Below are 27,606 nucleotides of genomic sequence, written 5' to 3'. Positions count from 1 at the left end.
GACAGTTATTTTCTTGCTTCAATTACATAACATTTTGGCATTTGCTATTTCTTTGTTGCAACCACCCAGAAGCAGACGACAAAATGAATCCCTCCCTGCACTGGCTGAGGATGGAACCCAGGGTGTCACCCATGCTAGGCAAGTGCTCTACCGCTGCCTCAGCCTCTGAACAAGTTTTTGTTTTTTCTTTTTTGGTGCTGGGATTGAACCCAGGGTCCCGTGCATGCTAGGCAAGCACTGTACCACTGAGCTACAGCCCAGCCCTCTGAATAAGTTTTTAAACAACTCTTCACTGTGCTTAGTTTGGTAACTTAAAGCTTATTTTGTTTTGGTGGTGTTTGTGGGTATGATTTTTGTATGGCCTAATGTGTAACATTTTGTGCCAGAAAAAACTTTCATCAAGTACATGTACTGTTTCCTTTCACAATCAAAGAGGAAGATAAAAGAAACACTTGCATGACATTCACCATTCCTGTCTCAGCTTATCCTACAATCCTCCTTAAGTTGTCACTTGCCATGTGAGGGTCCACACCTGTCTGCTGATCGGCAGTAAGATTCTGGGGCAAAGCCAGTCTCTGATAAATTTACAACCTGGTTGGGGGAGATAGATATTGAAATTCTAAAAAGATACTCAAATTTTAATTATTTTTAAAACAAACAAAAGACCTTGATTTTATTCATTTCTTTAATCAATACCACTAGGGCAAAATAAGTTAATAATGAAAATTGCCACTTCACTACAAAATTTCTCCTTTATTAAAGTATGTCTGAATGTGAAACCGATCACCTTTTTTGTTTTGGGGTGTGTGTGTGTGGGGGGGGGGGGTTTGGTGTTTTTTTTAAAGGCAGCTTTACCATTCAATAATTTCAGACAAAGGAACTTTGGTTTTTATTCTTTTTAATACCGTTCTCTTGGATCTGTACTAATTCAGTTCCTCAGAGCTATAGTAAGGACAGAATTTTCATTTAGGAAAAATTTTCTAATCTTACATTTAAAAAGTTAACACTTAAAAAAGCCCTTTAGGGCTGGCGGAATGGCTCAAGTAGTAAAGCGCCTGCCTAGCAAGTGTGAGGCCCTGAGTTCAAACTCTAGTCACCTTAATCACCAGGTGCTGCTAGCTCACACCTGTAATCCTAGCTACTCAGGAGGCAGAGATTAGGAGGACCATAGTTCGAAGGCAACTTGGGCAAGTAGTAAAAACGCATCACACAAACACACGCACACAAAAAGGGGAGGGGGAGTGGCTCAAGGTGTAGGACCTAAGTTTAAACCCTAGTACCCAAAAACAAACAAACAAAACCAAAACCTTAATTCTCAAACGCTGGTCCTCATCAGGAGTTCTGTTTTATTTTGTTTGGTTTTGGTTTTTTGAGTCAGGGTCTCATTATGTAGCCAGGCTGACCTAGAATTGATATATAGCCCAGGATGGCCTTAAGCTAAAGATCCTCCTGTTTCAGTTTCCTGAGTGCTGGGATTACAGGCATGTACTACCACACTTGACTGAATAATCTGGTTTAATGCAAGTTAAGTCTGTAAATACATTTGCCCTTATGTTTCAAGAAATTTTACAGAATTATGAGTTAAGAAAATTACTGAGAGAAATGAAAGTACCAGTCATTTTATTTCTATTTACACAGGTGTTCAAGCTTTGTGGTATCAAAGCCACCTGTTTGGTGTCACCCTTTAGTTGCTGCATCAGCATGCTGGTAAAAGTCCTCTCAGTCACTCTTTTCTTCTCCTTGATAATGTCTGTACTCTGGCTTCAGCTCCCATGTGTTCTTGTGGATCCCTTTTACGTTCTGAACGCCAATTTCTTTCAAGATTTCTTTCAGGTATCCCTAAAAGACAAAAAAATTAAAAGCCTTAACAGATGAGATTATGAAAGCAGGAAACAAAATTTAAAATAAAATATGCCAAAATACATTAACGAGTAGTAAGAATTATAGTCCTAACAGCTCAACAACAGTTCTCTGTAAAGTGGCTCAATAAACTGCCTTTTGATTCTACATGCATAATACATAACCTCATTAAATATATGATCACTCGGATCAAAGGAGCTGAAGTCCTGAACGTCAATAAACTTGAAAGTTAAAAAAAAATAGTTGAGGGGAAAATACACTGGAAATTACTGGAGCTTAGTGTTTAAAACATGATCCCATATATTCAGTATAACCTGCCCTCAAATTCAGTGGTTTCAAGAATTCAGTTCCTAGCCAGAGCAGAACCTGTGTTTTCAGGAGTAGTAGCATACACAAATGATAAATATTTTTGGGGTGGGAAGAAAATATTCAAATCACGTGACAGATCTCCAGAATTCTCAGTTTGAAGGTGGACCCTCCAACTTGTATATCAGGCCACTTGTTTCTCCCTGTGGAATGAGGAAACTTATTACTTGTGCTTACTATTGTTTGTATCTTAGCCAAACTTGCCAAGACTGAGAGAGGAAGAAGTGATAAAGAGACATGTTCCAACCACAGGTTGCAGCCCTCCATAGGAAAGAATAAGAACTCATGGCATTTTAGGTCCCTGACATTCAACAGATACTGGCCAAATGTTACTAGATTCATGGAAATGATGGCGATGCTAAGTGTAATACTAAACCCTGCCTTTGCTTGCGAGTGGCCAAGGCCTAAAGCATTCTGCTATAAATTGACCAATACAAATTGTAATACTTCCTTCTTGAAGGAGAAAGAAAAACTAATTATACATATATTTCTGGCAGCACTGGGTTTTGAACTCAGGACTTTATGCTTTCTAGGAGGTACTCTACTACTTGAGCCAGCCCCCAGCCCCTGCTAATTATTTTCAAGTGATGTTTTCTGCTTTAGAACAAATTAATTCAACAATAATTTTTGTGCATCAAAGAACCAGTTACAGTATTAAAATGGGTGACTGAATTGGCGGAAGATACAATTTTTAGTTAACTGAGGCACTGGTTGGAAAAATGCTCTTGCTAATATATCAAGGTAGTACTCTGCTTTCGAGTACGCAAAACTTCCTGCCTCGGAACTGTGTGGGAAGCTTAAGAAAACCCCACGCTGGGCCCAGGAGTCAGCATTTTAACAAGTCTCTAAGTGACTCATTTAACTACCCCAAAGTCCTACCACATCTGCTTTAAGGTTTCTTCCAGCTCTGACACTCCAGGATTTTTGAGTCTTTGACACGTTGCTTAGTTCTCTGAGCCTCTGCATTGCTGGACATTACATGTTATCAACACAATCTAATGCCTTCTTAACGGATTGGTATAATGCTGCATAACTGATAAAGTCCTTTCAGCTAGCGGTAGGCTATCATCTAGATATACGGTAGCTGATTACCACTGGAACTATACACAGGTTGCTTAGAAGGCTTTGAGCAACTTTCTTATGTGAGCAGCCAGGCCCCAGCAGGTGGCAGCAAGGAACTAAATGAGTCCTGGGTTCCCCCAGGCAACTTGCCTGCCTCCCAACACCTTACCCAGCTAGCTTCACTAAAGGGTCCTGTGAATGAGTAAGGATAAAGGCATGAGACCTCCAGGTAATATGTACATCTGCCATCTGCTATTTCAAATTAAAAAGGGGGACACTGTTCATAAAGTACTTTCTAATTAAACTGGTTTCATAAATGGAAAATGATGTGTTAGGCACAAATGATTCTTAGTTTAGGTGCCAAAAATGACATCTTTGTAAAATTCCAAAGAATGGTTTATTGTGAGATTGGCTAAGATCCTGTTGCACAACAATTATACAATTGTGGATGGATTGCAATGGGTCAAAAATGAAAAGAACAAACACCAGGAGGATTTTGGTAGCCTTAGAGAAAAGCAGCTCTCTTGACTTCAAATCATGTGCCTGTTTATAATCTAGACACAGAAAATGGACAGCCTATGAAGGGTTAAGCAAAATGTTAGCAAAGTCTTCCATATAAAAATTCATTTGCTTTCTTAGTAGTCTTTCATTTTGGTAATCTAGTATAATACAGGGTATAAACATGTCACTCTTTCTTCCTTACAATGAGAATGGATAATCTGTCTGTAGAACGGTCAAGTAACAAAAAAACAGGACTAGGGTCAGAATGTCTAACCATGGTACAGATATGAGAGGTGATGATCTCAAACTTTTGGAGTTTTAGTATGTTTCAAACCACAAATGAAGACCATTTTATTCTAATCAAATGAATTAGCATGGCAAGAGAGTAGGGACAAAAAGCATTGGTAGAGAAAGTAGTAGTGATTCTAGGGAAAAAAAAAAAAAAAGTCAGAAAATACCAAAAGAGAAAAGACATGGGTAAAGAGCTGAGATCAGGTCATTCTTCTACAAAGTTTTAATGACTGCCCACAGGCCTACAAGTTAAGTCCCAAATTCACCCACAGGCAACCACCCAGGTCTGCCTTTTCCCTCTGGTCTTCTCTTCTGTCTTACCCATTTTTGTATCTGCATATATATATATATATATTTTTCTTTTCTCTCTCCCATGTATCTCCCTTTTTCCATAGTGTTTATCCCCTTGCCTCAAATCTGAACCTCTTATTCTTTAAGATTAGGCTCAATGTCACTGAATCTTTCCCTAACATCCTCACACTTTGGGTTTACATTTCACACTGCACGTATTTTAATGATGGCCCTTATTATATTATATTATACTCGTTTCAATTTTATAAAACAGCTCACTTGTCCTCCCTCTTCCTCTCTCTCTGTCATTGAACTCAGGGCTCCACACATGCTAGGCAAGCACTCTGCTACTAAGCTACACTCCCAGTACCACTGTATTCTCCTCATTCATTTAAATGCCTCCCTCCCCTCTTAAAACCACAAGCTCCTGTTACAGTGCCTCCCTGTACATTAGCGACTTGGAGCATACTATGTAAACACACTATGTAAACACAGGATGCTTGAGGGTGAAAAGGCAGTTAAGAGGATTGGGTGGGTGAGGGGAGAGTTCTAAGAAGGTTCATAGGAATCAGCTATGTGAATTCTAGTTTTTACTTTTAGAACTCAGGTGGTAACCCAGTTTGAGAAACAAAATCAACTACACTTTACTACCTAAATCTGAATGACATTTATTACTAAAGTCTGTGCTAGAATAATGTTGGAGACAAAACCAACTGAGGGGGAGATTTATTTTGTTTTCTTATATGTTGGGGATCGAACTTAGGGCTCTACACATGCTAGGCCAGTGTTCTACCACTCAACTACATTTCCAGCACCAAGAGGGAGATTTTAAAGGTTCTACCATGATTGAAAATTTTAAATTTCATTTCCTTTTTTCTATTGATACATTAGTTCAAATATTCTAGCACCTACAGTGTGTCAGGTCAAGTGTTATACAGTCTTCCTCCTCACAGAATTCACACTTTAAGATTAGGGTGGAGACAAAGCCATATAAGTAGGTAAGTATAAGTGTAGTAGTAAAGATATATGTACAGGGTATTTTGGGAACACTGAGAAGGGTCACTGACCCCAGTCTACATCAGGATATTAGGTTTTTGGATTGGAGGTGTGGCTTAAGTGGTATAGCGCCTGCTTTGCAAGCATGAAGCAGAGTTCAAACCCCAGTACCACCACCATTAAAAAAAAAAGGAGAAAGATGTTAGGGCCTTTGAATTGGAAATTTGATCATCTGAATTGAATAGCAATTCTGATTCTGTGCCAAAAGCAAGAGAAACGAGTTCTATTCCTACTTATGTATTATAAACATTGAGTGTCTTTCCAATTTAGTTTTTGTGTAACCACTTGTACTTTAGATAAGGATTCTAGAACCAAGTAGACCTTCATGTTACATATAATTTGGGGTGTTTCTTTTTACAGAGTTATGTGTCATGTTGCAGTACACAATCCAAATAAACTGGCTCAGGTCCAACAATTCTTCATCAAAGAGATGTGTGGGAGAGAATTTACAGCAAGTCTGAATACAAAGAAAAAAAGGGATAAAACATCGCAGCTTCTATGGAAGGATATGGCAAGGCATAAATGTGACCAAAGAGGTCAAAGCATTAGGATATGGTTTGCACTTGTGGGTCAAGATAAAACTGTGGTGGCCAAAAAGCCAAAAATCCACAGATCAGCTTCCCTATTCCCCCTCTCCCCAACCACCAGGGCAAATGTACGTAGCACAAGGCACAGCAGCCTACTATTTTAGTCTCTCCTTTCTCCTTTCTCCTCCCACCCACCATTTCTCCTATCTTTTCCTCTACTGTGCTGCCAACCAAATGGAAGATTTATCTGTATTTCATTTCATCATGCACTTCAATGATAAGCATTTACATACATAATAAAAAATAAACTGTATCTACATTTCTAAAGTTGATTAAAAACATGTATCTTTGGGCTAGAGGTGTGGCTCAAATGGTACAGTGACTGCCTAGCAAGTGCGAAGTCCTGAGTTCAAACCCTGGTACCACCCAAAACCAAACCAAACCACACCAATCCCAAAAAACCCACCATGACAAAGAAAGCCATATGGCTTTAACAGGGAGCTGATCACCAACTATTAATGCTTTAAATAGCTGATATGACCCTGCTAGGTTTCTAGTCACAAAATCTGCTCCCCAAAGACTAAATACACAGTATGCAAATCTACATCACAGATGGCAGAGATTCATTGCAGGAAAATGCACTACACGCTTTGGCAAGAAGGGCATTATTGGTTCTGTGATAATTTCAAAATATCATTCCATCTTTATGCAATCTTTGTGTGAACTACTGTGACTCCTTTAAGACCCATCAAGAGATGACAACAGAACAGAGGACTTACTGAAGTAAGCTGTTAGTGACTCCAAATTCTTCATTAAAAAATAAACTACATATTAGGAATATACTGTGAACAAAGGCAACAGATGTTTTCATTACTTTAGACAGGAAAAACTGTGAACAGGAAAGGGAAGATGATGTGGGGGAAGTCTCTGGAACATGGGCCATGTCTGCATTTTTCTCCACCTTTGGGTTTTACTTCCTCTTCCCCACTAAACCTTGTCCCTTGTCTTCCTCTCAGGCTCCCACTGGCTGTACTTCTTCCTTTGAAAACTCAATGAAGCAAACAGATGGGTACTGAAATGATCAGGGGATAAACTTTCTCCCACTCTACACATAATCCAAATCTTGAAAAAACAATTTCATTAATATTTGTGTGTTAGTTAATTATCTCAGTAGCATCACCTGGCTATAGCAAATGCTTCATATGTTTGAATATTTCAGATAAAGTTTATTTCCTTTGGGCCAAAGACATGCATTAAACAATTATTACTTTATTTATATACTGAATATAAATTAACTTTGGAAAGTTACAGGGTATTCTAAGGCTGGGATATAATGGTTTACAACTAGGAACAACAAACAATTATACATATATAAAAAAATTCAATACATACTATATGTAAATATATATTTGAAATTGTTAGCTAGGAGAATATAGAGAACCCAAATCTTGATAAAGAAAACAATAATATTCCTTTTGAAATATAAATAACTATAAATTCTTATATTTGGAACCATGGCAACTATCTATTATCAGTACATGTGGTGTATATTTTTAAAAAATTTTCATCTTTGAATTAGCATACATTGATAATACCAGGGGGTTTAATGTGATAGTTTTATACATATGTACAGCAAACGTTCAACAAGTGCACCCCCTCCATTATATGCTCATTCCTTCTCTCCCTCCTCCCCACTTTTTCAAAGGGTTTGGCAGGTTTCATTATGCTGTCTTCAAATGTGTGTGTGTGTCTAGCATACTTCAATGTAGGTATGGTTCTGAAAGTACAAAACACAAGAAACTATCAATTGTGAAAACAACCCAAGTGTTCATTAACAGATGAATGGACAAAGTATGGTATACTCACACAATGATGTACATTTGGCAATAAAAAGGAACAAAGTACTCACACATGCCACAACACGGAGAAGCATGAAGACATCATGCCTAAGTGATAGAAGCCAGTTCTAATCATCTGATTTCATTTATATGAAATGTCCATAACAAAGAAGGTAGAAACACAAAGTAGATTAGTGGTTATCTAGGGCCTAGGGACTGGGGTGGGATGACTGCTAATAGATACGGCATTTCTTTTGGGGATGATGAGAATGTTTAAAAATTAATTATGATGATGGCTGTATGATTCCAAATATACTAAAATCTGACCTGTACACTTCAAAAAACATAAAATTTGCACTGAAAATAAAGGTTTTAAATTGGGAGGAGAAAGGCGACATCTCCAGCTCATAGCAATAAATTAAGATGGCACAATTTTTGTTTTCAAGTAGTATGGTTAAAGTAACATATTCAATAAACAGTGTCTGGCTCTATATATCAGTTTACAATTAAAATATATCTTGGGACATTCTAGAAAGAAGGAATGGCTCCATAATGCTACAACACAGACTTGAAGAAAGCCAGAGCTGGAACTACAAGGCTCTCTGCCAGCAGCATTATTCTCTGGCATCTGACCCACTAGTTGAGATAGGGAGACTTTGAACACTTGTCCAAAACCCAGAGTAATGTGTTCTTGAATGCAGAGACTAATGCACAGAAATTCTTCCTTTTCCTGAGGGAAATTATTTCCACATGGATGACAAATCTTTTCAGCTTGTAGAACGACTAAAGTCAGCAGTAGTCAGTAAGCTCAAAATTTTTACTTTACCTCTCTAAAATGGAATGAACTGGAAGGATGAGGAAGGAGATTTTATTATTGAGATTTTTCATATTAAATATAAATTTTGTGACCACTCACTAGAAAATACTGGGTTAAATTTTGTATATAATTGAATGCACATTGAATACACAACTATGTTATTGGGTACTTGCCTTAGATGCTGCTCTTACTTATGTTAATATTTTATGTAAAATCTTGAGTCAATTTTGTATGTTATTCAATTCACCTGAAATTTTACCTCATTCAGAGACGAGGTTTAAAAAAAAGACTAAAACAAACCATATAAGAAGTTAAAAAGAGAAAATTACAGTTCCACAATATATTCAGCAATAGATCTAATACTTATATAGAAGCTTCTAACCAAAAGGAAAGGATTAAAATTTCACAAATGTATTTGAATTTCACCCATTTATACTCAACAGTTATTTCAGAGTAACATTTTGTATTCTAAAACTTTTAATTTAGACTCCATAAGTTAGCAAGTACTTAGTTTTTAAAACAGACATCTCAAAAATGGGCTGTCATTAATTACTATGCTCTGTTGGGAAACTAGTTATCTTTAGTTTTTGTAGCATCATTCAAAATAAAAATTTTCACTTACAGGAAAAATGAAGGGAGAACTGAAAGGGAATACGTGAACAGAAAAAAGACACATATTATAGAAAACAAGGAAAAAAGGAATTAAGTAAAAAAGGAAAAGCTTATTTTAGAACAAAGGAACAAAGCATATAATAAAAAACTTATTAAGTAGTAAATTTGGGAATGAGCTTCAAACATCAAAGTATCTATTTTTTCTTTTTGGGTTAGGAACCGAATGAGCAAAGACAAAGCTTAAATTTTATTTTCTACATGCCTGGCTATGCTTATTGATGATGATGATGCCTCATAATATAAAAAGCAGAAAGCAGCCTGCTTGAGAGCAAAATTAATTTTTACCCCCATTAAAAAGACATTCCTACTGTGAGGAAAGTATTTTCCTTGCTTGTGCACAGATCTGCACGTGTCTGAATAAATCCCAGCAATGTGATGGAGATACTCCTAGACTGAAGTCAGAACAATGACTAGCCAGCTCCCCTCTCGGGGCCTGTGAAGTAGAAAACAGGACCAAATAAACTCCTTAAGATACCTTTTACATTTAACATCCTGAGTGAGAGATCCACACAGCAAAACTTGCAGTATCTATCATAAAGAACAGGAATTACAGGTGTCTTGCCCTAGGCAATTTGGGGAACAATGATGTCACTTACTGAAACAGGGAAAGGCTAGGGTGTGGGGTAGAGAAATCAAGCGTTCTGTTTTGAAAACATTAAATCTGAGGTAGCAATAAAAAACAATGAACAGCAATGAGCTACAAACTGTGTCAGGTGCTGTGGAACAGGTCAGGACAGGCAGTGGACCTGGCTGCTAGAGCACTTCTGGCTCCATCTAGCTCCTTGTTTCAGGAATGGTCACACAGCTCCTACCAGGTCACCCAGAATCTCTGGGGCTCTTATTGGAATAAAGAGGACAGATATTTTTCTGAGGGGCTGCAAGCTGTGAGAGGTGCTTTAGGAGGCCATTTTGGCTACCATACGGCAAGAATCTGCCTAAAAATAAAGACAACAAGAAAGATGGAAAGTGAGGACAGACGTGAAGGGATTAGTTCTATGTAAATAATATTCGTAGTTAGATATAGCCATTGCTAAAGCTAGATGCATTCCTGAATTTTCCAGATACATGAAGCAATAAATTCTATTTTTGTTTAAACTAGCTCGAGTTGAATTTCAGTTCCTTGTAATTGAAACAATCTCAACTAACTCAAGAGACCCACATCGCAATATATGTTATTTATTTATTTAATTTTTTTGAGGCAGGGTCTCCCTACATAGTCTCCAGTCTCCTTCTTTCTTTTTCTTTTTGGCAGGTGCTCTTACCGCTTGAGCCACTCCACCAGCCCATATTCTAAAGATCCTCCTGATTCCACCTCCCTAGTGCTGGGATTTCAGGCATGTGCCACCATATCCAGTAAGTTTTAAATTTAAAAATTTTATTTATTTAATTTTGATGGTACTAGGGACTAAGCTCAGGGTCGTGTGCTAGCTAGGAAGGCACTCTAGTACTTGAACCATGCCCCCGGCCCCCTTTTTTACTTTAGTTATTTTTTGGATAGGATCTCCCTTTGGCCTTCAATTGTAATCTTCCTACTTATACCTCTACCACAGCTGGGATTATAATACAAACTACAATACCTGGCTTGTTTGTTGAGATGGGGTCTTGCTAATATTTTGCCTGGGGTGGCCTTGAACTTTGATCCTCCTGATCTCTACTTCCTGAGTGGTTAGGATTACAGGCATGAACCACCATGTTTAGCTAAATTTTTATTTTTAATAGGAGAAATGCTCAAAATTCTCTAGTCAGTTTTTTTCTTTTAAAAAAGCTTAACTCTTTATCTTGATTCCAAACTTTGCTTAAATTACTTTTATTCAAACCCTTACTTAAGCCTGTGTGGAAATAAACTCTGAAGATTAGGGTAATCACACCTGATTCTGACACAGTAGTGTCACTTCTGTTTACTGAAAGCATCTGTTTGCTGGGCAGTATTTAAAGGCAGAGAGAGAACTTACAGTATGGGCACCACGCTGCACCCAGTTTTTCCTGTTGACTTGAACCTACTTGACTTGAACAACTTCCAATTGTTCAACTGCAAGTTCAGAATTAAGAGGCAGTCCACTGGATTGACACTGTTGGGGACTATCAATTTAGATAAACTTTCCTGAATCATGACCTGAAAATGGGAGGATTACTATTTTCATGTTAAGTTATACTACTGACTTAACACTGTTACCAAACTCTGGCCTTCTCAAAGTGGCTTCTCTGTCTTTAATGAGAAACTTCCACTGTTTCTGGTTGCCTGTGCAAGCAAATGAGACAAAGAGCCCCTAGGGATTATTTCTCTATAATTAATATGCTTTCTTGTAGAAATGAAGGTGTTTAAGGAAGAAAAACCAAAATAGAGAAGAAAGAACTGGAAAAAACAGAAAAATACTTCAGATTAAATCAGAACGTGTCAAAAATGACATTGTAAAAGTCAGGAAGCCGATGGTGTCAGTACTGCTGATAACAAAGAGGGTGTGGTGCAGTGGTAGATTTCATGGTTGAAAACTTGTTTTCAAAAGTAGTTTGGAGCATACCCTAAGGAACTGACCTAACATCTCTTTTTTCCTTTTTACATTCTTATACTACTACCAGTAAACATTAGCAAAATATTTCCAGTTGACAAAGCCTCTTTCACAAACATCTAATTATCACAAGGATTTCATAAACTAGGTACCATTTTAAATATATTTACACAGTATAATTTTATGTTATAAACATATACACTGGCAAATTTTATGTTAAATATGCCATATGTTAAGCAAATTAATGTATTAAACATATTTAAGACCTTGTCCAGGGCTGGGACTTGAACTCAGATCTGTTACTCTATATCCACATTCTTGTCATTACACCAGGAGGGGGCCTTACCTGGATCACTGATCTTCATGCTGGGATTGATTCAATTCCACACTAAAATGAAATTAGTGTGGGTGTACTGATGACCATTAGTACAGATTAATTTATGTGCTTTTAACTTTGAAAGGGGGGACAGTTACCTACACAGAAAAGAAGTGGTCTTTGGCTACTTTCGTTTTAGTCAATGGGCTTTGATAACTCAGTTCAAATGTGAAAGGGAGGTGGAGAGGTGAAACAGGAGAGGGAGAAAATCACAAGATTCAGAGTTAGAAAGATTAGCTGGTCCAACTCCCTCAGTTTTAGGAATAGAGGCATCTTTTCCACTGAGGTTAGCAGCAGAACTAGCATCCATGCTGCCCCATCTTCTAGATGAGGGCAACTCTAGCTCTGGCTTACCTCCACGTTAGCAAGGCAAAGGCATTCCTTTTTTTTTTTTTTTTGACACTAGGGATGGAACCAGGGCCTTGTGCACACTGGCCAATCATTCTATCACTGAGCTACATCCCCAGTTTTCCATACTTTCTTGATACTGGTTCTTTGTTCCCTCAACTCACCATAAATAACATAAGACCTATCCAAATCCATCTGAGGAAAAATGATGGTCCTTGGGGCTTGAGGATTTTCCTTATTTCAGATCAATTCTGAATTTCAACTGTATTTATACTGTGGGGTATGTGAATATTTAAGGATAGAGATAACATACAACAATGCTGCCTTCAAGAATCTGCTTGAAGCTGGGTGATGGTGGCTCACATCTGTAATCCTAGGTACTTAGGATCAGAAGATAGCAGTTCAAAGCGAGTCCCAGGAAATAGTTCAAGAGACCCCATCTCAAAAAAACCCTTGACAAAAAAAGGCTGGTGGAGTGGCTCAAGGTGTAGGCCCTGAGTTCAAACCCCAGTACCAAAGGAAAAAAAAAAAATAAAATAAATAAAAAGAATCTGCTTGTGCAGATGGGTGATGGTGGCTCATGCCTGTAGTCCTATCTACTGGGGAAGCAGAGATCAGGAGGATTGAGGTTCTAAGCCAGCCCAGGCATATAGTTGGCAAGACCCTACCTCGAAAAAACCCATCACCAAAAAGGGCTGGTGGAGTGGCTCAAGGTATAGGCCCTGAGTTCAAACCTAAGCACTGAAAAAAAAAAAAATCTCCTTATAGAAGCAGAGTAGTCTTTAAATAACAAAGCCATTATAAAACACACTTAGTTTCTAGCCAGTGGTCTGCCATAAGAATCTGATAGAATCTAGTGATCTGCTCCCTAGAAAAATCCAAATATTTTTGCACATATTCAGGATTCCCCAAAGCTCATCCTTGATTATGGTCAGGAAGTCCTATTCTAAGAGATTCACTAAGTACTACCATATACTAATTATCTAAAGAATCAAAATAGAGACTTTTTTCTTTTGAGACAGTGTATGTATGTAGCCCAGGCTGGCCTCGAACTTGTGATTCTCTTGCCTCAGCCTCTTGAGTGCTGGGATTATAGAAGTGTACCACCATACACCCATCCCAAACAGAGGCATTCTTATAATTCCTTTCCTCTGATGAAAAATGAATAAACCTCATATCCCATGTTAAGGCAAAGATACTGTTTTCCCTAGTAGCACTAGAATGTTATTCTACAAGTGCTTCTTTTCCCACATCTAACTTTGTGTATGTTTTGTTCCATAAGAATGTCATGTCTCCTTTAAGAATTTCTGGAATGGCCTTTTCATGTAGATATATTTATATATAAAAATAATGAAGGTAAATTTCATTAAAACCAGAAGAAACACAGCTTAGCTAATGAATTATTCTTTTTCAAAATTTTTAATCTAGCTTGGAATGCTGTTTCTATGGCTTTGATGCCAAAGGGAATGAAATCATTAAGATGAGTTGATAATACTGCAGCATGAGCACTTTCTTCTTCTCTATTAAAAAATATTTAGTTCAGTCCCCAGCACTGAAAAAATAAAACATTTAGAGCTTTGGAATTTAATTTCTTAATAAAAAAGCGAAAGGTTAAGAAAGTGAAATATAAAACAAAGACTTCGGTCTTAATGTCAAGGATAAATCAAAAGGAAAGAAATTTCTTTTCTTCACATGGAAATGTTAATATTAAATATATTTTAAATCCAAAATAATTAAGCCGATGTTACAAACAATAGTTGCATTAAGGCATGTTTCCTTAGTGTTGACATAACCTGTCACTAGTATAAGTGAATGTGAAGTTAATTATACACAAAGGACACATTTCTCAGTAATGACATGTTAACAAAGCATGACATATTTAAAGGATCAATATGAACATGTACTTACCACAGGTTGTTTTGTGATGTCCACCAAGTCCTTAAGATTGTAATACTGATGTTTCTCAAAGGCTGAAAATAGCATGTCTAGGACATGCTGCTTATCAGCCCGAGCTCGCTTTCCATCTTCTTTCTTTTTCCTTTCATATTCAATCTACATGCAAAAAGCAAAAGAAAGAAAAAGCATCAGTTCAACATGCTCATGGCAAACACACAGGCACCGATTTCAGTCATCTGAGAGCTGCTAGATTTGAAGCCTCGAGGCAGCAGGCCTCTGAACAGGGGCTCAGAACATGGGGTCCATGCTGCTCCCAGGACTCACAAACCTTCAAGGCCCTAAAATAGTAATAATGCTGACCTGTAAACCACTTTGAGTATTTCCTGAAGCTTTATGAGACACGTGTTTCCCTTCAAGTAGGCTTTCTTTCGGGTTAGCTTGGGGGGATTAGAAACCAGAAACTTGCAGTTCCTTTACTTTTGACTAACCACCATACAGTAAAATAGCTTAAGTAGTAGATGTAGATTGGCAAGTACTAGAAAATTAACCCTACATTTATTTAAAAGAAACAAGAGAAACACAACATCTATTTATTTTCCTTAGAGCCTATACTATTGGATAACTTACAGAAAAAATTGTTTTAAAGCAAGATTGGTTAAATCTTTTCTGATAATGTCTAAGACAGGCTCATAATTCAAATTCTTCTCTGTGGTATCAGGGAAATAGTTTTAGTGTACGTGCAATTATAAAAAGGGACTAAAACATTTTCCATAATCATTAAGTTATTAATATTTAGTCTTATACTTAGGACAACATTAAGGTCCTTGAAGTAACTTTTCTTTTTTTAAACTAAACAATATAGAAATGGCAATGTAGGCTGGTAGAGTGGTTCAAGTTGTACAGCGCTTGCCTAGCAAGTATGAGACTCTGAGTTTAAACCCCAGTACCACCAAAAAACAAAAAACAGTAGAAATGGTAATCTTAATATTTTACTCACAAGCTAGTACTACAATAAGATTAATTATGCAAATAAACTACAAATGATATGAGCTAGTCTACCTAGGAGAAGACTGTTGTTTTGAAATGTTACTTCTCTTTCTAACCATTTTTCCTTGCACATTTGTTTCTCACTGGTGCTCAGGCACTGGAATGAAAAGGTAGTCAAAGCAGTTAGATATGAAACTTATCAGCAGCCAATACAAAACATTCCTCATAGGTGTTGGAATAGAAAGTTTTGGTTTTATGTAAATTTTAGTTCCTGATCTTCTATCTGTCCCCAAGAGACCACAGATAACTGCATAGCCAATGTCATGTCAATTCAGAAAGTACTTCAAGCTTAGTCTCCAGTTATAAATTTTACAATTCCCCCCAAAATCCATTATGGGTGTGGTACTGAGATGTTCAACTGTCATTAATGAAACCTTAATCACTGTCTAAAATTATAAATGCCACCCACTACTAATTAAAATATTTTAATTCAGATGTCTGTAAATTCCTAGGCTGTTGTTTGCAGAAATACTTTGATTGCTTTGTCAAGGAAGTCGTTGTGAAGGCTTTTTAATCTAACTTCTGAAGTGATCTTGACAGCCTTGACTATCGTGGTTTTGTGTTTTAAATCCTTATGAAAGATTATTTCCCCCTCCCCTCCACAAATGCTTCTATTTTTGCCTGGTGTGTCATCATCTCTTCGCAGGAAATTAATACTTTAGAATTGTAGAATCGGTCAGTTGTTAGTGTGCAAATTCAAGTAGAAAAGGCATGTAGGATTCTTATACTACATATTGCAATAATAAGTACTGATGGAAAATCCTTTATGATATAGTCCTAGGCAGCTATTTTAATCAGTAAAGTTCAAAAGCTCCAAAACTCAACAACCTTGGTTCTGAGACTAACACAATTGGTTGTCACACTGAAGAAAACAGAGTATGCATAAAACTAAATTTTCTTTCTAGTTCTTGGGAGTTACCTCAAGATTTTATATAGCAATTCTTTTTCTTCAACTGAACAGTTTTCTAGTTAAGCTTTCCTAGTTCTCTGTCACTTTCTGACAAAGAACTAGAGAAAAAAAAATCATGTTTCAGTCAGAAGCAGGGGGTAGGGTGCTGGAGTGTGGCTCAAGTGGTAGGCAAGTACAAGGCTGTGAGTTCAAAACCTGGTAAGGAAGAAAGAGAAGAAGGGAGAGAGAGAGGAGCGGGAAGGGGCAGGGACAATAACAAAGACAAGAAGATACTCTTTAAAAATGCTAGTCTTGGATGAAAGAAGTCTAGTCCCTCCCAGGTACAATGACTTGACCCCTCTTCAACAGATGGCAGATAGAACTATAAAAAGTGGCTGTCTTCAGATCAGTGGCTACATACTAGATTTATCTATGGAGCTTAAAAAAAACTCCTTAAGCTAGTAGTTGTCCACATCAGATCAATTCAATCAATTTCTGGAAGCATTTTCATTTTTTAAAAAAGCTTCTAGGGTGATTCCGGTATAAAGTTCATGCTGAGAATTACTACCTAGACAACAGAGGACATGATCCCTTATGAGAAAGATGGTAAGGGACTATAGAATACATGTAAGGATGCTAATGATATCTATAAGTCAACCAAAGCACACACATGAGGCACCGTTACTCAGATTTAGAAATGCAGGGAGATGGAAGGAATCTTACACATTAGCTAAATATATATATGCTAAATATATTTACATTTTTTGGTGGGACTGGGGTTTTAAACTCAGGGCTTCGTGTTTGTAAAGCAGGCACTCTAATGCTTGAACTATACTTCCGGTCCATTTTGCTGTGGTTATTTTGGAGATGGGGGTCTTGTGAGCTATTTGCTCGGCTAGCCTCGAACATCAATCCTACCATTCTCAGCCTCCCAAGTGGTTAGGTAGGCATGAGCCACTGGCACCCACCTGCTAAGTATGCTTTTTTGATAAATACCTCTACTAGCAGAAAAGTTATGAACTATAAAATTATGTATCTTTGTTAATTATAAAAATGTACTTCCGTATTAATATATTGATATTACAAAGTATATATTAAATAAAAATTAAAGGGATAAAATACATTTCCAAGATTTTCTGACTAGTTGGTTTGGCTGTTCTGTCAATGGGAGAATGAAGGTAGGAGGGAGATTATTTTTCTTTTGTACTGGCAGAAGCATCTTCTGCTGTGGCAGCTTTCTGATCTCTGGTAACAAACCTTCTCCCTTTGGCAACTCTGGCACTTCCATTTTGTATTCATAAAACATTTGTAACAAATCCCCTTCAGTAAATCCCTTTCTGTTCTATATATCTAGACTTGTTTCTGTTTCCAAGACAGACACAACTGAGTCATCATTAAAGACAGGGAGTGACAAGCCATATTTAAAGTGATATTGATAACTTCCATTTGGAAGAGCCAAGTTCTTGCCAGATCTGATTCCTTTGTCCCTGTTTCTACTTCACAGAGTAACTGGTAAACAGATCACTTTATTTATTTTTATTTTATTTTTGCAGTCCTAGGGTTTGAACTCAAGGTCTGAAGCTTGGTAGATAGGTGCTCTACCACTTGAGACACTCCACCATCCCTTGTTTGTATTGGGTATTTTTGAGGTAGGGTCTTGCCAACTACTTGCCCTGTGCTGGCTTTGAACCGTGATCCTCCGGATCTCTGCTTTCTGAGAAGTTAGCATGAAGGCAGGAGCCACTGGCACCTGCCTAAGAGATCATTTTAGAAGCAAGAGAGGTATCAGTTTTTTCACTTTCTTCTTCATATACACTTGCTTTAGTATTAATGATAGGTACTACAATCTATAAATCTCTGAATTTAACACCAAACCTAAAAAGTTGAAAGAAATGAAAATGTGAATGCACCACAGTGAACTTCTCAGTGTTACACAATTTCTACTCTTTTGTTAAAAAACGATTGATTAACATAGAGCTGTGTAAGAATTCAGGGTCAGTCCACATGGGGAAAAAATTTCTGGGAGGAAATGTGAGGTGATTTCTTTCTGATCCAATGTAGGGATAGCTGGGGTACAACTCAGTGGAAGAAGGCTTGTCGGCACTGAGAAACAGAGCAGGGACATAGTTTTACAAGTATATATACAAACTTTCATCTCTTTCATTTTTTTGGCATAAAATTTTTTCTTATAATTTTTATTCTAAAAATTATATTCAAAGAACCACAACTATTAAAATGAAATGCTAGGGTCTAGGGTTACAGCTCAGTGGTAGATTTCTAGCTTAGCCTACACGAAGTCCTGCATTCAATCCCCAGCACCACAGAATGAATGAATGAATGAATGCAATTCTGGGCTTCTTATTTATATAGCTCTACTTTGCAAATTTCTGAATATATTCTAACATTATGGGGTTTAAGTTTTTTTATTAAGGGTTGATTATGCCACTTCTAAGTCATTCCTTTTGAACTATGTTGATTCTGTCAATATCTTGAAAATCAATGTTCCCTTCTGATAAATAACAAAAGTTTTAGACAATTTCTGTAACTGCTATTATACCACACTACAAGCCTGTGCAGGCTTCCCCACCCATTTTGATACACTGCCATAGAAAACAATCACTAAACATTCATATACAATGTTATATAGTCTGTCTTTGTTTTTATGTAAACAAAATCTCAATAAAAGATTATTATATGATTCATTACTCTAATGACTCATTTATATGATAACAACCATAACAAAGGTTCAGGGCTTGAACTGAACTGTCATTTCAGAATTGAAGTGTTTTATTTCTTTATAAAAACAAGAGTAGTTTGGATTCTGTGAATTGCTGTGGGGGAGAAAAAAAAAAGGAGGGTAGTTGCCTTCTCCTTGTATAGCTATGATATGGAACAAGCATCTTTTCTATGCTTGGAAAATTATCACGTTTTTTCCTAAGTATGGATCAGGCTCTAAAGCACCACATGGCCAGGTTCATTACTCCTGAGGTCCTTTCAAAACCCAAGAGTCTGTGATATAGAAAAGAATAAAGATGTAGCACTGAAGAGAGAGAGAGAGACACACACACAGACTTACATTGTATTGATGATTAGCAACAGGCTTGTAATTTGTTGTTACAACTTTGTCCAGTTGTTGGGATAGCCTTACAGGTTTGGAAGACTCTTCTATTTGCAATCTGAAATATAGAATGCATTATTAAAACATTTGTTTAGTAGAGTGAAACCTGTAGAGTTATTTCTAAAATTCACCTTACTGAGTAATTTATAACAGGTAATCTAAGAGTATTATACTAGCCTTAATACTTAAAAACACTGACTGTATGACAAAAATGTATAAACCAGTCCCATAAGCTAAACATACAAATACTTCCTTATATTCTATAGCTTACTTCTATATTGTATAGACAAAGCTTAAATACTAAAAGCAAGAAGCTAAACAGGTTTAAATTTCTAGAAAAAAAATTTGCAGGTTAAAATGAATTGCCTTAAATTATGGTCTAAAATTAGTGCCGTTACTAATTTGGAGCATATATTCACTGATAGGAAACAAAGGTGAATAAAAAGAATACCTTAGTCCAGTGGCTACCTAACTGGACTGTGCAGGTATAGAATATTTCTATTATTACAGAAACTTCTACTAGACAGCACTGGTCTAGAACTACTTCAGAACTCCATCTGAATTAAAATGTAACTCAAAATACTGCCTTTGGAAAAAGAGTTATAAAATACATGACACTATGTATAGCATATGTGATCATTACATGTATCTTAAAGCAGCAATTTTTGGATTTTTATCTTATACTCAACCATTTGCTTCTTAAAAATTTGATTAATTTATTTGGTGAATAAAATCCAAAAAAACTGTTTTAAGAGGGGAAATACAGCTTTCTATTTTTAAAGACATAAAAGGTATCATTGTACCTTTAGACTTCTCATCAGCAGGATATCAGAGTACAAAATGTAGTATATTTAATAAAATTGTCTGCCAATCCAGGTAACTTATTAATTGAAGAGTAAGAGTGGAAAAAAATATTTTGGGAAAAAAAATCCTTAAATTTACCATTCATGGATCCTCACTTAGAGAAGTACTCAAGGATTTACCTCAGTGAAGGGAAATAAACCCAAAAGGAACTGGTGATCATAGCAAAGAAACTGAAAATGTAAAAAAACCAACCAACCAACCAACCAAAAAAGACAAAGAAACTAAAAATGTTAGAAAACTGCCTACCTAACAAAAACAAAAGAATTCCATCTTGCTTATTTAGAGGTGGCACTATATAATAGATGGGAAGGAAAAGATCAGATTTAGTGCATTTTTAAAGATTTATGTGTTTTCTAAATTTTATATAATAAACATGTATTACTTTTATAATCAGAAAAAGAAAAAGAAACACCATCCTTTCTTGGATGGTTAGAGGCTGGGGATGGAGCAGTATTTGTCTTCCCGTAGATAAAGTCCTTACTGCTCCATCCCTAACCTCAGCAATCCTGAGGATGGAGGCAGAGAGTCTTTAGACAACTGATGGCAACTAACATGGAATAAAGATTAACCCAAAGCTGTACCTTTGAGGGTAAGCTGGAGGAGTACTGTTCAGGCTTATAAGAGAGGCAAGCTGGGGCTGACAGGGTGCACCATGGTTCCAGGCCAGCCCAAGGGAGAGGAAAAAGTTTGTGAGACCCAATCTCATGGAAAAAAGCTGGGAGTGGTAGTATGCCTGTCATCCCAGAGAAGACATGAAGCCTAAAATAGGAGGATCCTGGCCCAGGCCAGCCTGGGCAAAAAGCAAGAGCCTATCTCCAAACTAACCAGACCAAAAAGGGCTGGAGGCATGGCTCAAACAGTAGAGCACCTGTCTAGCAAGTGTAAAACCCTGAGTTCAAACCCAAGAACTGCCATCCCACTCCCCACAAGTGAGACAAAAAGATAAGGTACAAGTGCATTCTCCAAACTTTTAAACCTTTAGAAAGGTTTAAAATGACAAAATGTTAGGAGAACTAGGTATGTGTAACTCCTTGGCAAAACAAAAACAACAAATTAAGTGGCAGCCTATTATTACTCTTTTTTTGGTGGGTGGTGGTGGCTCTAGGGCTTGAACTCAGGGCCTTGCAGGGGTACTGCCACTTGAGCCATGGCCCCCAGTCCTGACAGCCTGTTTCTGAACACATGTCTTTGGCTGTAACTTTATCCTATCTCCTAATGAGCTCAGGCTGGCTTTTCTCAGTGGTAATCTGTTATGTTGCCACCAACTTCTCTTCCTTGGTTCCATTCTCTCACTCCTTGGTCTGAGTGTATGAAGCATTCAAGGAGGGAAGCATTGCCTCCTTCCTCTACATTAAGTGCTTGCTCCCATTCCTGTACAATGTGAGACTTCCTCAAGGGCTTCAGTTGTCAGGTAAGAGCTATTTTACAAATGGTAGTGTACTCACGTCATACACTTGAAGTTATTTGTAGCCACTGCATCCTGATTCAGGTTCACAAGGCATACTCTCAGTTCAAACTCAACAATTCTAAAGCCAATTTCATCATTCAGAATCAGGCCACATTTATTCTCAAAGTATTGAATCTTTTAAATAAAGGAAAACACTGACTTTTTATTTTAAATAAAGAGCTCATATTAAAATTTAACCTTTCTGTTATATATTTAAAAAGTCAACTCCTATGGTTTTAATTAAAAGAGGACATCCTATGATTCAAAATGCAAAAGGTTAATCTATGGACTGAAAATACAACATATTTTTAAAGAACTACATCTTAAAATCCTTTGATTAACCTTGAATAGTTTAAAATAACTAAGCAGGGTTCTTTGTTTAACACTAAATAATTCATTTAACATTAATTTATGAAGTGTCAGAACAATTTGCAACTCCATTTGAACACTGAACAATGTACTAAATTAACATGGCTGATTCCGACTGACATGCTTTTCCAGTCAAAAGGTTTATCTAGGTTAAAATAATAAAATTTGGAAATATTTGGTTTTACAAAGCAGAACAGTAGACTACATACAGAGGTGTTAGGCAGAAGTTAAATACGTCACTGATCTGACCTCCCTGCCCCCGTTTTTTTTTTTTTTTTTGGTGGAACTAGGGTTTGAACTCAGGGCATTGTGCTTGCAAAACAGATGCTTTACCGCGTAAGGCACACTGCCAGTCCATTTTGCTCTGGTTATTTTGAAGATGGGGGTCTCAAGAACTGTTTGCCTGGACTGGCCTTGAACTGCAATCTTCCTAATCTCACTCTCACAGGTTTAGGATTACAGGTGTGAGCCAACAGCACCCAGACTATTTTTAATAATGGGACTTCACTCTTTAATTCAGAATATACATCCCCATTCTTAGAAGATTAGGACAAACCATGGTTTTTTAAATATTTACTACAGTCACAGAGAAAGTGCTTGGAAATGTAATTTATAAAGTAATTTCTGCTGTGGTCATAAATTATACTCATCTGTTAAAGTATAAGACTCCTGAGCAATTAAACTTGAATTTATAAGTAATCTAATAGAATGAAATTGCATTTCTTTTAAAAATTTGTAATTTCAAATTTTAGGTGACTAAGAATTATAGTCTTGAAAATTTAAGTTGGTGAAGTTTGAAAGTTGTCCCTAAATTATTTGACTGGGCTATAATGTCAAAGACACTAAAATATTTGGGCAAAAATAAAACACATTCAGGGTGCAGTGGCAGGAGCCTGTAATTCCAGCTCTTGGGAGGCAGGAGGATTAGGAGTTCCAGGCCTACCTGAGCTATATACCCAGACCTTATCTCAATAAACAAACAAAACAAAACAAACACCTAATAAAGCAAAGGCAAAACAACAAATAGAGGTATCTGCTTTACAGAATAGTTTACATCTAGGAAACTGAACTTTAAAATGGATTTATGCAAAGTGAAACCTACAAAGGTGAGTAGGAAGTAGGAAACAAATCATGTAGAGTATATGGGCTGTCTTAAATACTGTTAAATCTTGTGTTTAATGGAAAATCAAGGAAATAATCAAAAAATTTTTTAATACTGCTGTGTCTACTACTTGCAGAATAATGTGGGGCACATATGGAGCTGGGAGACCAGGGAAGCTACTGTACTGATCCAGAGGTAAGATAATATTTACTTGGATTAGGGTGATGCTAAGGAGAGGAGTCAAGTTAAGCAAATTTAGGAAACATTCAAAGACAGATTCAATAGAAATTGGGGCCTAAATGAACAGCGGTAAAAGAGTGAGAAGGGCAGTAAGAATAACTGAGCTCAGATATCTGGCTTGAGCAATTATAACCTAAGAAGGGAGGACAGACTGTGCCACTATAAAATTCTCCCTGACAAGGGTCACCATATTGTACTAGAAAGCTGTAAATGAGATGCTCCATTTTCAATCCTAGAAAAGCCACTCCCGCTGAAAAGTTAAAAAACTCAGACATTAACATCTATTTTAAATTCTTAATGAGTTTTATATAAAGATACAAGTTTTTCTTCCTGCCTCATACTTACATTAAAATAGATAACAGACATTTAATATGGAACGGTATCAAGAGCAACCCATTCCTCTGGACAATAAATAATGGTTGACAATTATTATCACTGTATGGCTTTGGCCACATAAAATTATTTAACTTTGTTACTATTTAAGGGAAGTGAAAGTCAACTCACTGAATTACAAGTCTTTTCAAGATTATTATTTAAAGAGTCAGTATTATCTTGTATTTTTTCCCACCGAAGAAAAAAGTCATTATGTGACCTAAGAGCTGAAACACCAATGGACTGACAACTGAAACAGACAAGATAGAGATTTAAGGAGCATTTACCATGTGCTGGAAATTGTTAAGAGCTCTATCTACATTCTCATCTTACTTTTTCCTCATAGTAAACAAAAACACAATTGGAACTCAGATCATCACTGCGTATGTTCCCGTTCAAGGCCACATAACAGAACACAGATTCTAATTGAAATCTCATGCAACTTAGCTCAAAACAAGTAATTTCTTGTTGACAGCCATCAGCCTGTTTATAACTAGTCTAATTCCATAAACACATGCATGCACACACACAAACATACGTTCTTCTTTGTAAGTGAAGAAAAGACTCTGATGAAGTCAGTGTTACCAATCATCAGGCCATAAATATGGTTTATAATCACCCTTATCAAAATGACTTAGGGGTCATCTTCATTATATACTTTGTTAAGAGTTATTTACTATACTGGAAATTCGATTTTCAGATTATAATCCAATTTAATATTATAATCCAATTCAAATATATGTTCAACTTCAAAACATAAAATTCATGTTAAAAAACAAGATAGTAAACTGGTGTGGTAGCACATATCTGTAAACCCAGTTACTTGGGAGGAAGGAAGATCTCAACTTTGAGGCCAGTCTGGACAAAGTTAAGGAGACCTTATTTCAAAAACAAGATACAAAACAAAAGATCCACGGGTGTGGTACAGTGGTAAAGTACTTGCTGCAGGAGGCCCTGGGTTCAATCTCCAGCACCACAACAAACAAGCAAACACACAAACACCATAGTATAGTAACATACATATATCCTTCAAATATTTTAAAGAATGAACATTGTTAAGATCTATCAAAAAGGAAAAACTGCCAAATTACTAATCTAAATTGTTGGCAGATTTAGAAAAAAAGTCTACAAATTTTACCTACTAAGTCCATCATTTACTCATTAATAAGTCAGTATTTTTCATATAACAGGTATTCAATAAACATTTGTTAGGCAAGTAAATAAAGAACACTTTTTTTGGTACTATTGGGGTTTGAACCCAGGCCTTTAACTTGATAGGCAGGCACTCTACCACTGGAGCCACTCTGTTAGCCATTTTTGCATTGGTTATTTTTGGGACAGCGATTTGCCTTATGCCTGGGTTGGGCCTGGACTGTGATCCTCCTATTTGTGCTTCCCAACATAGCTGGGATGGGAGGCATGTACCATTGTGCCCAGCTATTGGATAAGATGGGGGTCTGGAGAACTTTTTGCCCTGGCTGGGATCCTCCCATTTTCTGCCTCCCAGGATTACAGGCTTGTGCCTGGCTAAATAACATTTTTATTGGACAATGAGATCATAAGAGGGGAAAGGCAGACTCCTATATTTACAAACAACACAAAAATACATGGTTTTATACATGTAGACCATTTTCATGTCTAAGCAGAAACTCCTAAAGCAACACTGCCTTGTTAGTCTGATTATCAACAAGAGAATTAAAACACTGAACAACCAATGTTTCCACCTGCAATTGCCAATGTAGGAGTTATTTCAAAATATTGAATATTGTAGCATTCATCTATCTTTTGTGCTATAGTTACCTTTGATTGCAATTTATGTTGTTCTTAAAATGACAGGCTTTACAAAAGAATGTGTATTTTCTTAAGATTTAGATTCCATTTTTGAAAGGGAAAGAGTGGAGCAATGAAAGGGGGTAAGCATGCTTCCCAAGAGGGAGAAGGAGGCTGACATTTGCAAGGTGAAAGTCCCAAGTCAGAGAGAAGCAGGAAAAGCAGTGGAGCACTAGAACTACCTGTGAGCAGTTCTAAAATCAGGTAACAGAAAAGGAAGTTCTTGCAGCTTGGGAGCAAGAGACAGAGGCAGGGACAAAGGCCAGGTGAGGGAATAAAATAATTAGAGTGAAGGCTGAACTGATTTACTAATGTGACAAGATTTTGAAGTAGCCTGGCTTTCAGTCAGTCCACTGGTAGGAAGTTTCAATATTTGGGGAATAGGACAGAAAGAGCTTCTTAAAGGGCATGCAATAGTAAGTAACATGCCAACCTGTTAGAATGTGGATCTGAGTGGCAATGAAAAAATTTATTGCTTTCAGTTGACAATTGATTGAACTATATCCTTATCCAGTACAGCTATTAGAGGGATTACAGCCAGCAAATATGAAATTACTTGGATAAATACTTACTATTTCTAAGTTTTGTGAAAGCAGAGACCCATTTGCTTAGGACCCAGAATAGGTAGGTGTTATTAGTATACTGAATAAATGAGAAAAAAAAAAAAAAAAAAGAAGAAGAGAGGAAAAATTTTAGGCTGCATTTACAGAGGGCAATTTGGGTTGTCAAATTCTAAGATTTAACAGTAGTAATATATGCTAACATTTAGATTTGGCATATAAGAGATGTATAAGGTATAAAGGCTAATGTTTCACTTTGTAGGATAGGCCTAATAAAGGAAAAGACTCAATGCCACATGCATCTATAAATTCATTAAAATGAATACAATTTAGAATTCAGTTTCTCAGGTATTTCAGTCACATTTCAAGTGTTTAAGGGCCACATGTGGCTAGTGGCTACCACACTGGACAACAAAGATACAGAACATTTCTATCATCAAAGAAAATCTGTTGGACAGTGCAAGAGAATCACAAACTCAAATATCTACAGGGGCCTGTTCAGGTAAGTGGTGAACTGCAAATAGGGCACATGCCCAGCCCCAAGGAGGGCTAAAGTCCTGGACTCCAGCTGACTGCTGCTCTTAGGAATGCAGGTGTGGTATTGTCAGATCTGCTGATTAGTCAAGGAAATGCAAGAGAATCAGATTTTATGTGAAATCACTTACCAAATGCTGCCAACTGGATCAGTTAAAAAATGAGCAATCCCCCATCCAAAACCAAACAAAAACCTCTTCAAAACCAAAGGATACATATACTATCTATACTAAGCAACTAATTAGCAGTCCTCTAACCAACATATAGATATGTATATCTGTATGTTATATCTGTATCCCAAAGGTTTTTTGTTTTGCTTTGTTTTTTTGTTAAAGCAAAAAAAAAAAAAAAACAAAAAACAGAAGAAATTATTACTAGAAGGTCTGGGAGCGTGGCTCAAGTGGCAAAGCACCTTCCTAGCAAGTACAAGGCTGAGTCCAAATCCTAGTACCCCTCCCCACCAAAGAAAACCCCAACAAAACAAAAACCTTATCCAAACCTTATACACTTGTGGTTAGAAGAATTATTGCTAGAAGCAGCAAAGTGCTGAGAGTAGTTGGAAATAATCACTGCATCAAGACTACAGTGTTCATGAAGGAATAGCAATTCCTTCTACCTCTGTTTCCACATTCCCATCCTGAGGAGAATCCAGGAGTTGGCTGATGGACTCACCCAGACTGTTCTTAGAGGGGTGTATTCCAGCTGGTGCTCAGGCTAAGAATTAAAAGAAAATTCCTCTATATAATGTGATAATTTTGCCTTATAAAACCAACAACTTAGCCAAGTGTGGTGATACAAGCCTGTAATCCCAGCATTTAGGAGGCTG

At 36.9% G+C, this 27,606-nt stretch overlaps 1 protein-coding gene across 1 annotated transcript in view; it reads right to left on the bottom strand.

Moving 5' to 3' along the window:
- Positions 1-1,603: 1,603 nt before the first annotated feature.
- The window catches only part of Gtf2f2 (general transcription factor IIF subunit 2), a 124,415-nt gene continuing 98,412 nt past the window's right edge, over positions 1,604-27,606 (bottom strand). Inside the window, exons 6-8 of the mRNA XM_074043357.1 lie at positions 19,421-19,520; positions 14,421-14,564; positions 1,604-1,839 (exon numbers count right to left, since the gene is read on the bottom strand). Coding sequence (XP_073899458.1) covers positions 1,720-1,839; positions 14,421-14,564; positions 19,421-19,520 — 364 coding nt within the window. The 3' untranslated portion in view covers positions 1,604-1,719. The remainder of the gene's footprint in view (positions 1,840-14,420; positions 14,565-19,420; positions 19,521-27,606) is intronic.

The sequence above is a fragment of the Castor canadensis genome, chromosome 10, assembly GCF_047511655.1.
Source record: "Castor canadensis chromosome 10, mCasCan1.hap1v2, whole genome shotgun sequence".
In the NCBI taxonomy this organism is placed as follows: Eukaryota; Metazoa; Chordata; class Mammalia; order Rodentia; family Castoridae; genus Castor; species Castor canadensis.
Note: the sequence above shows the minus strand (reverse complement) of the source record. Positions and strands in the feature narration are given on the sequence as shown.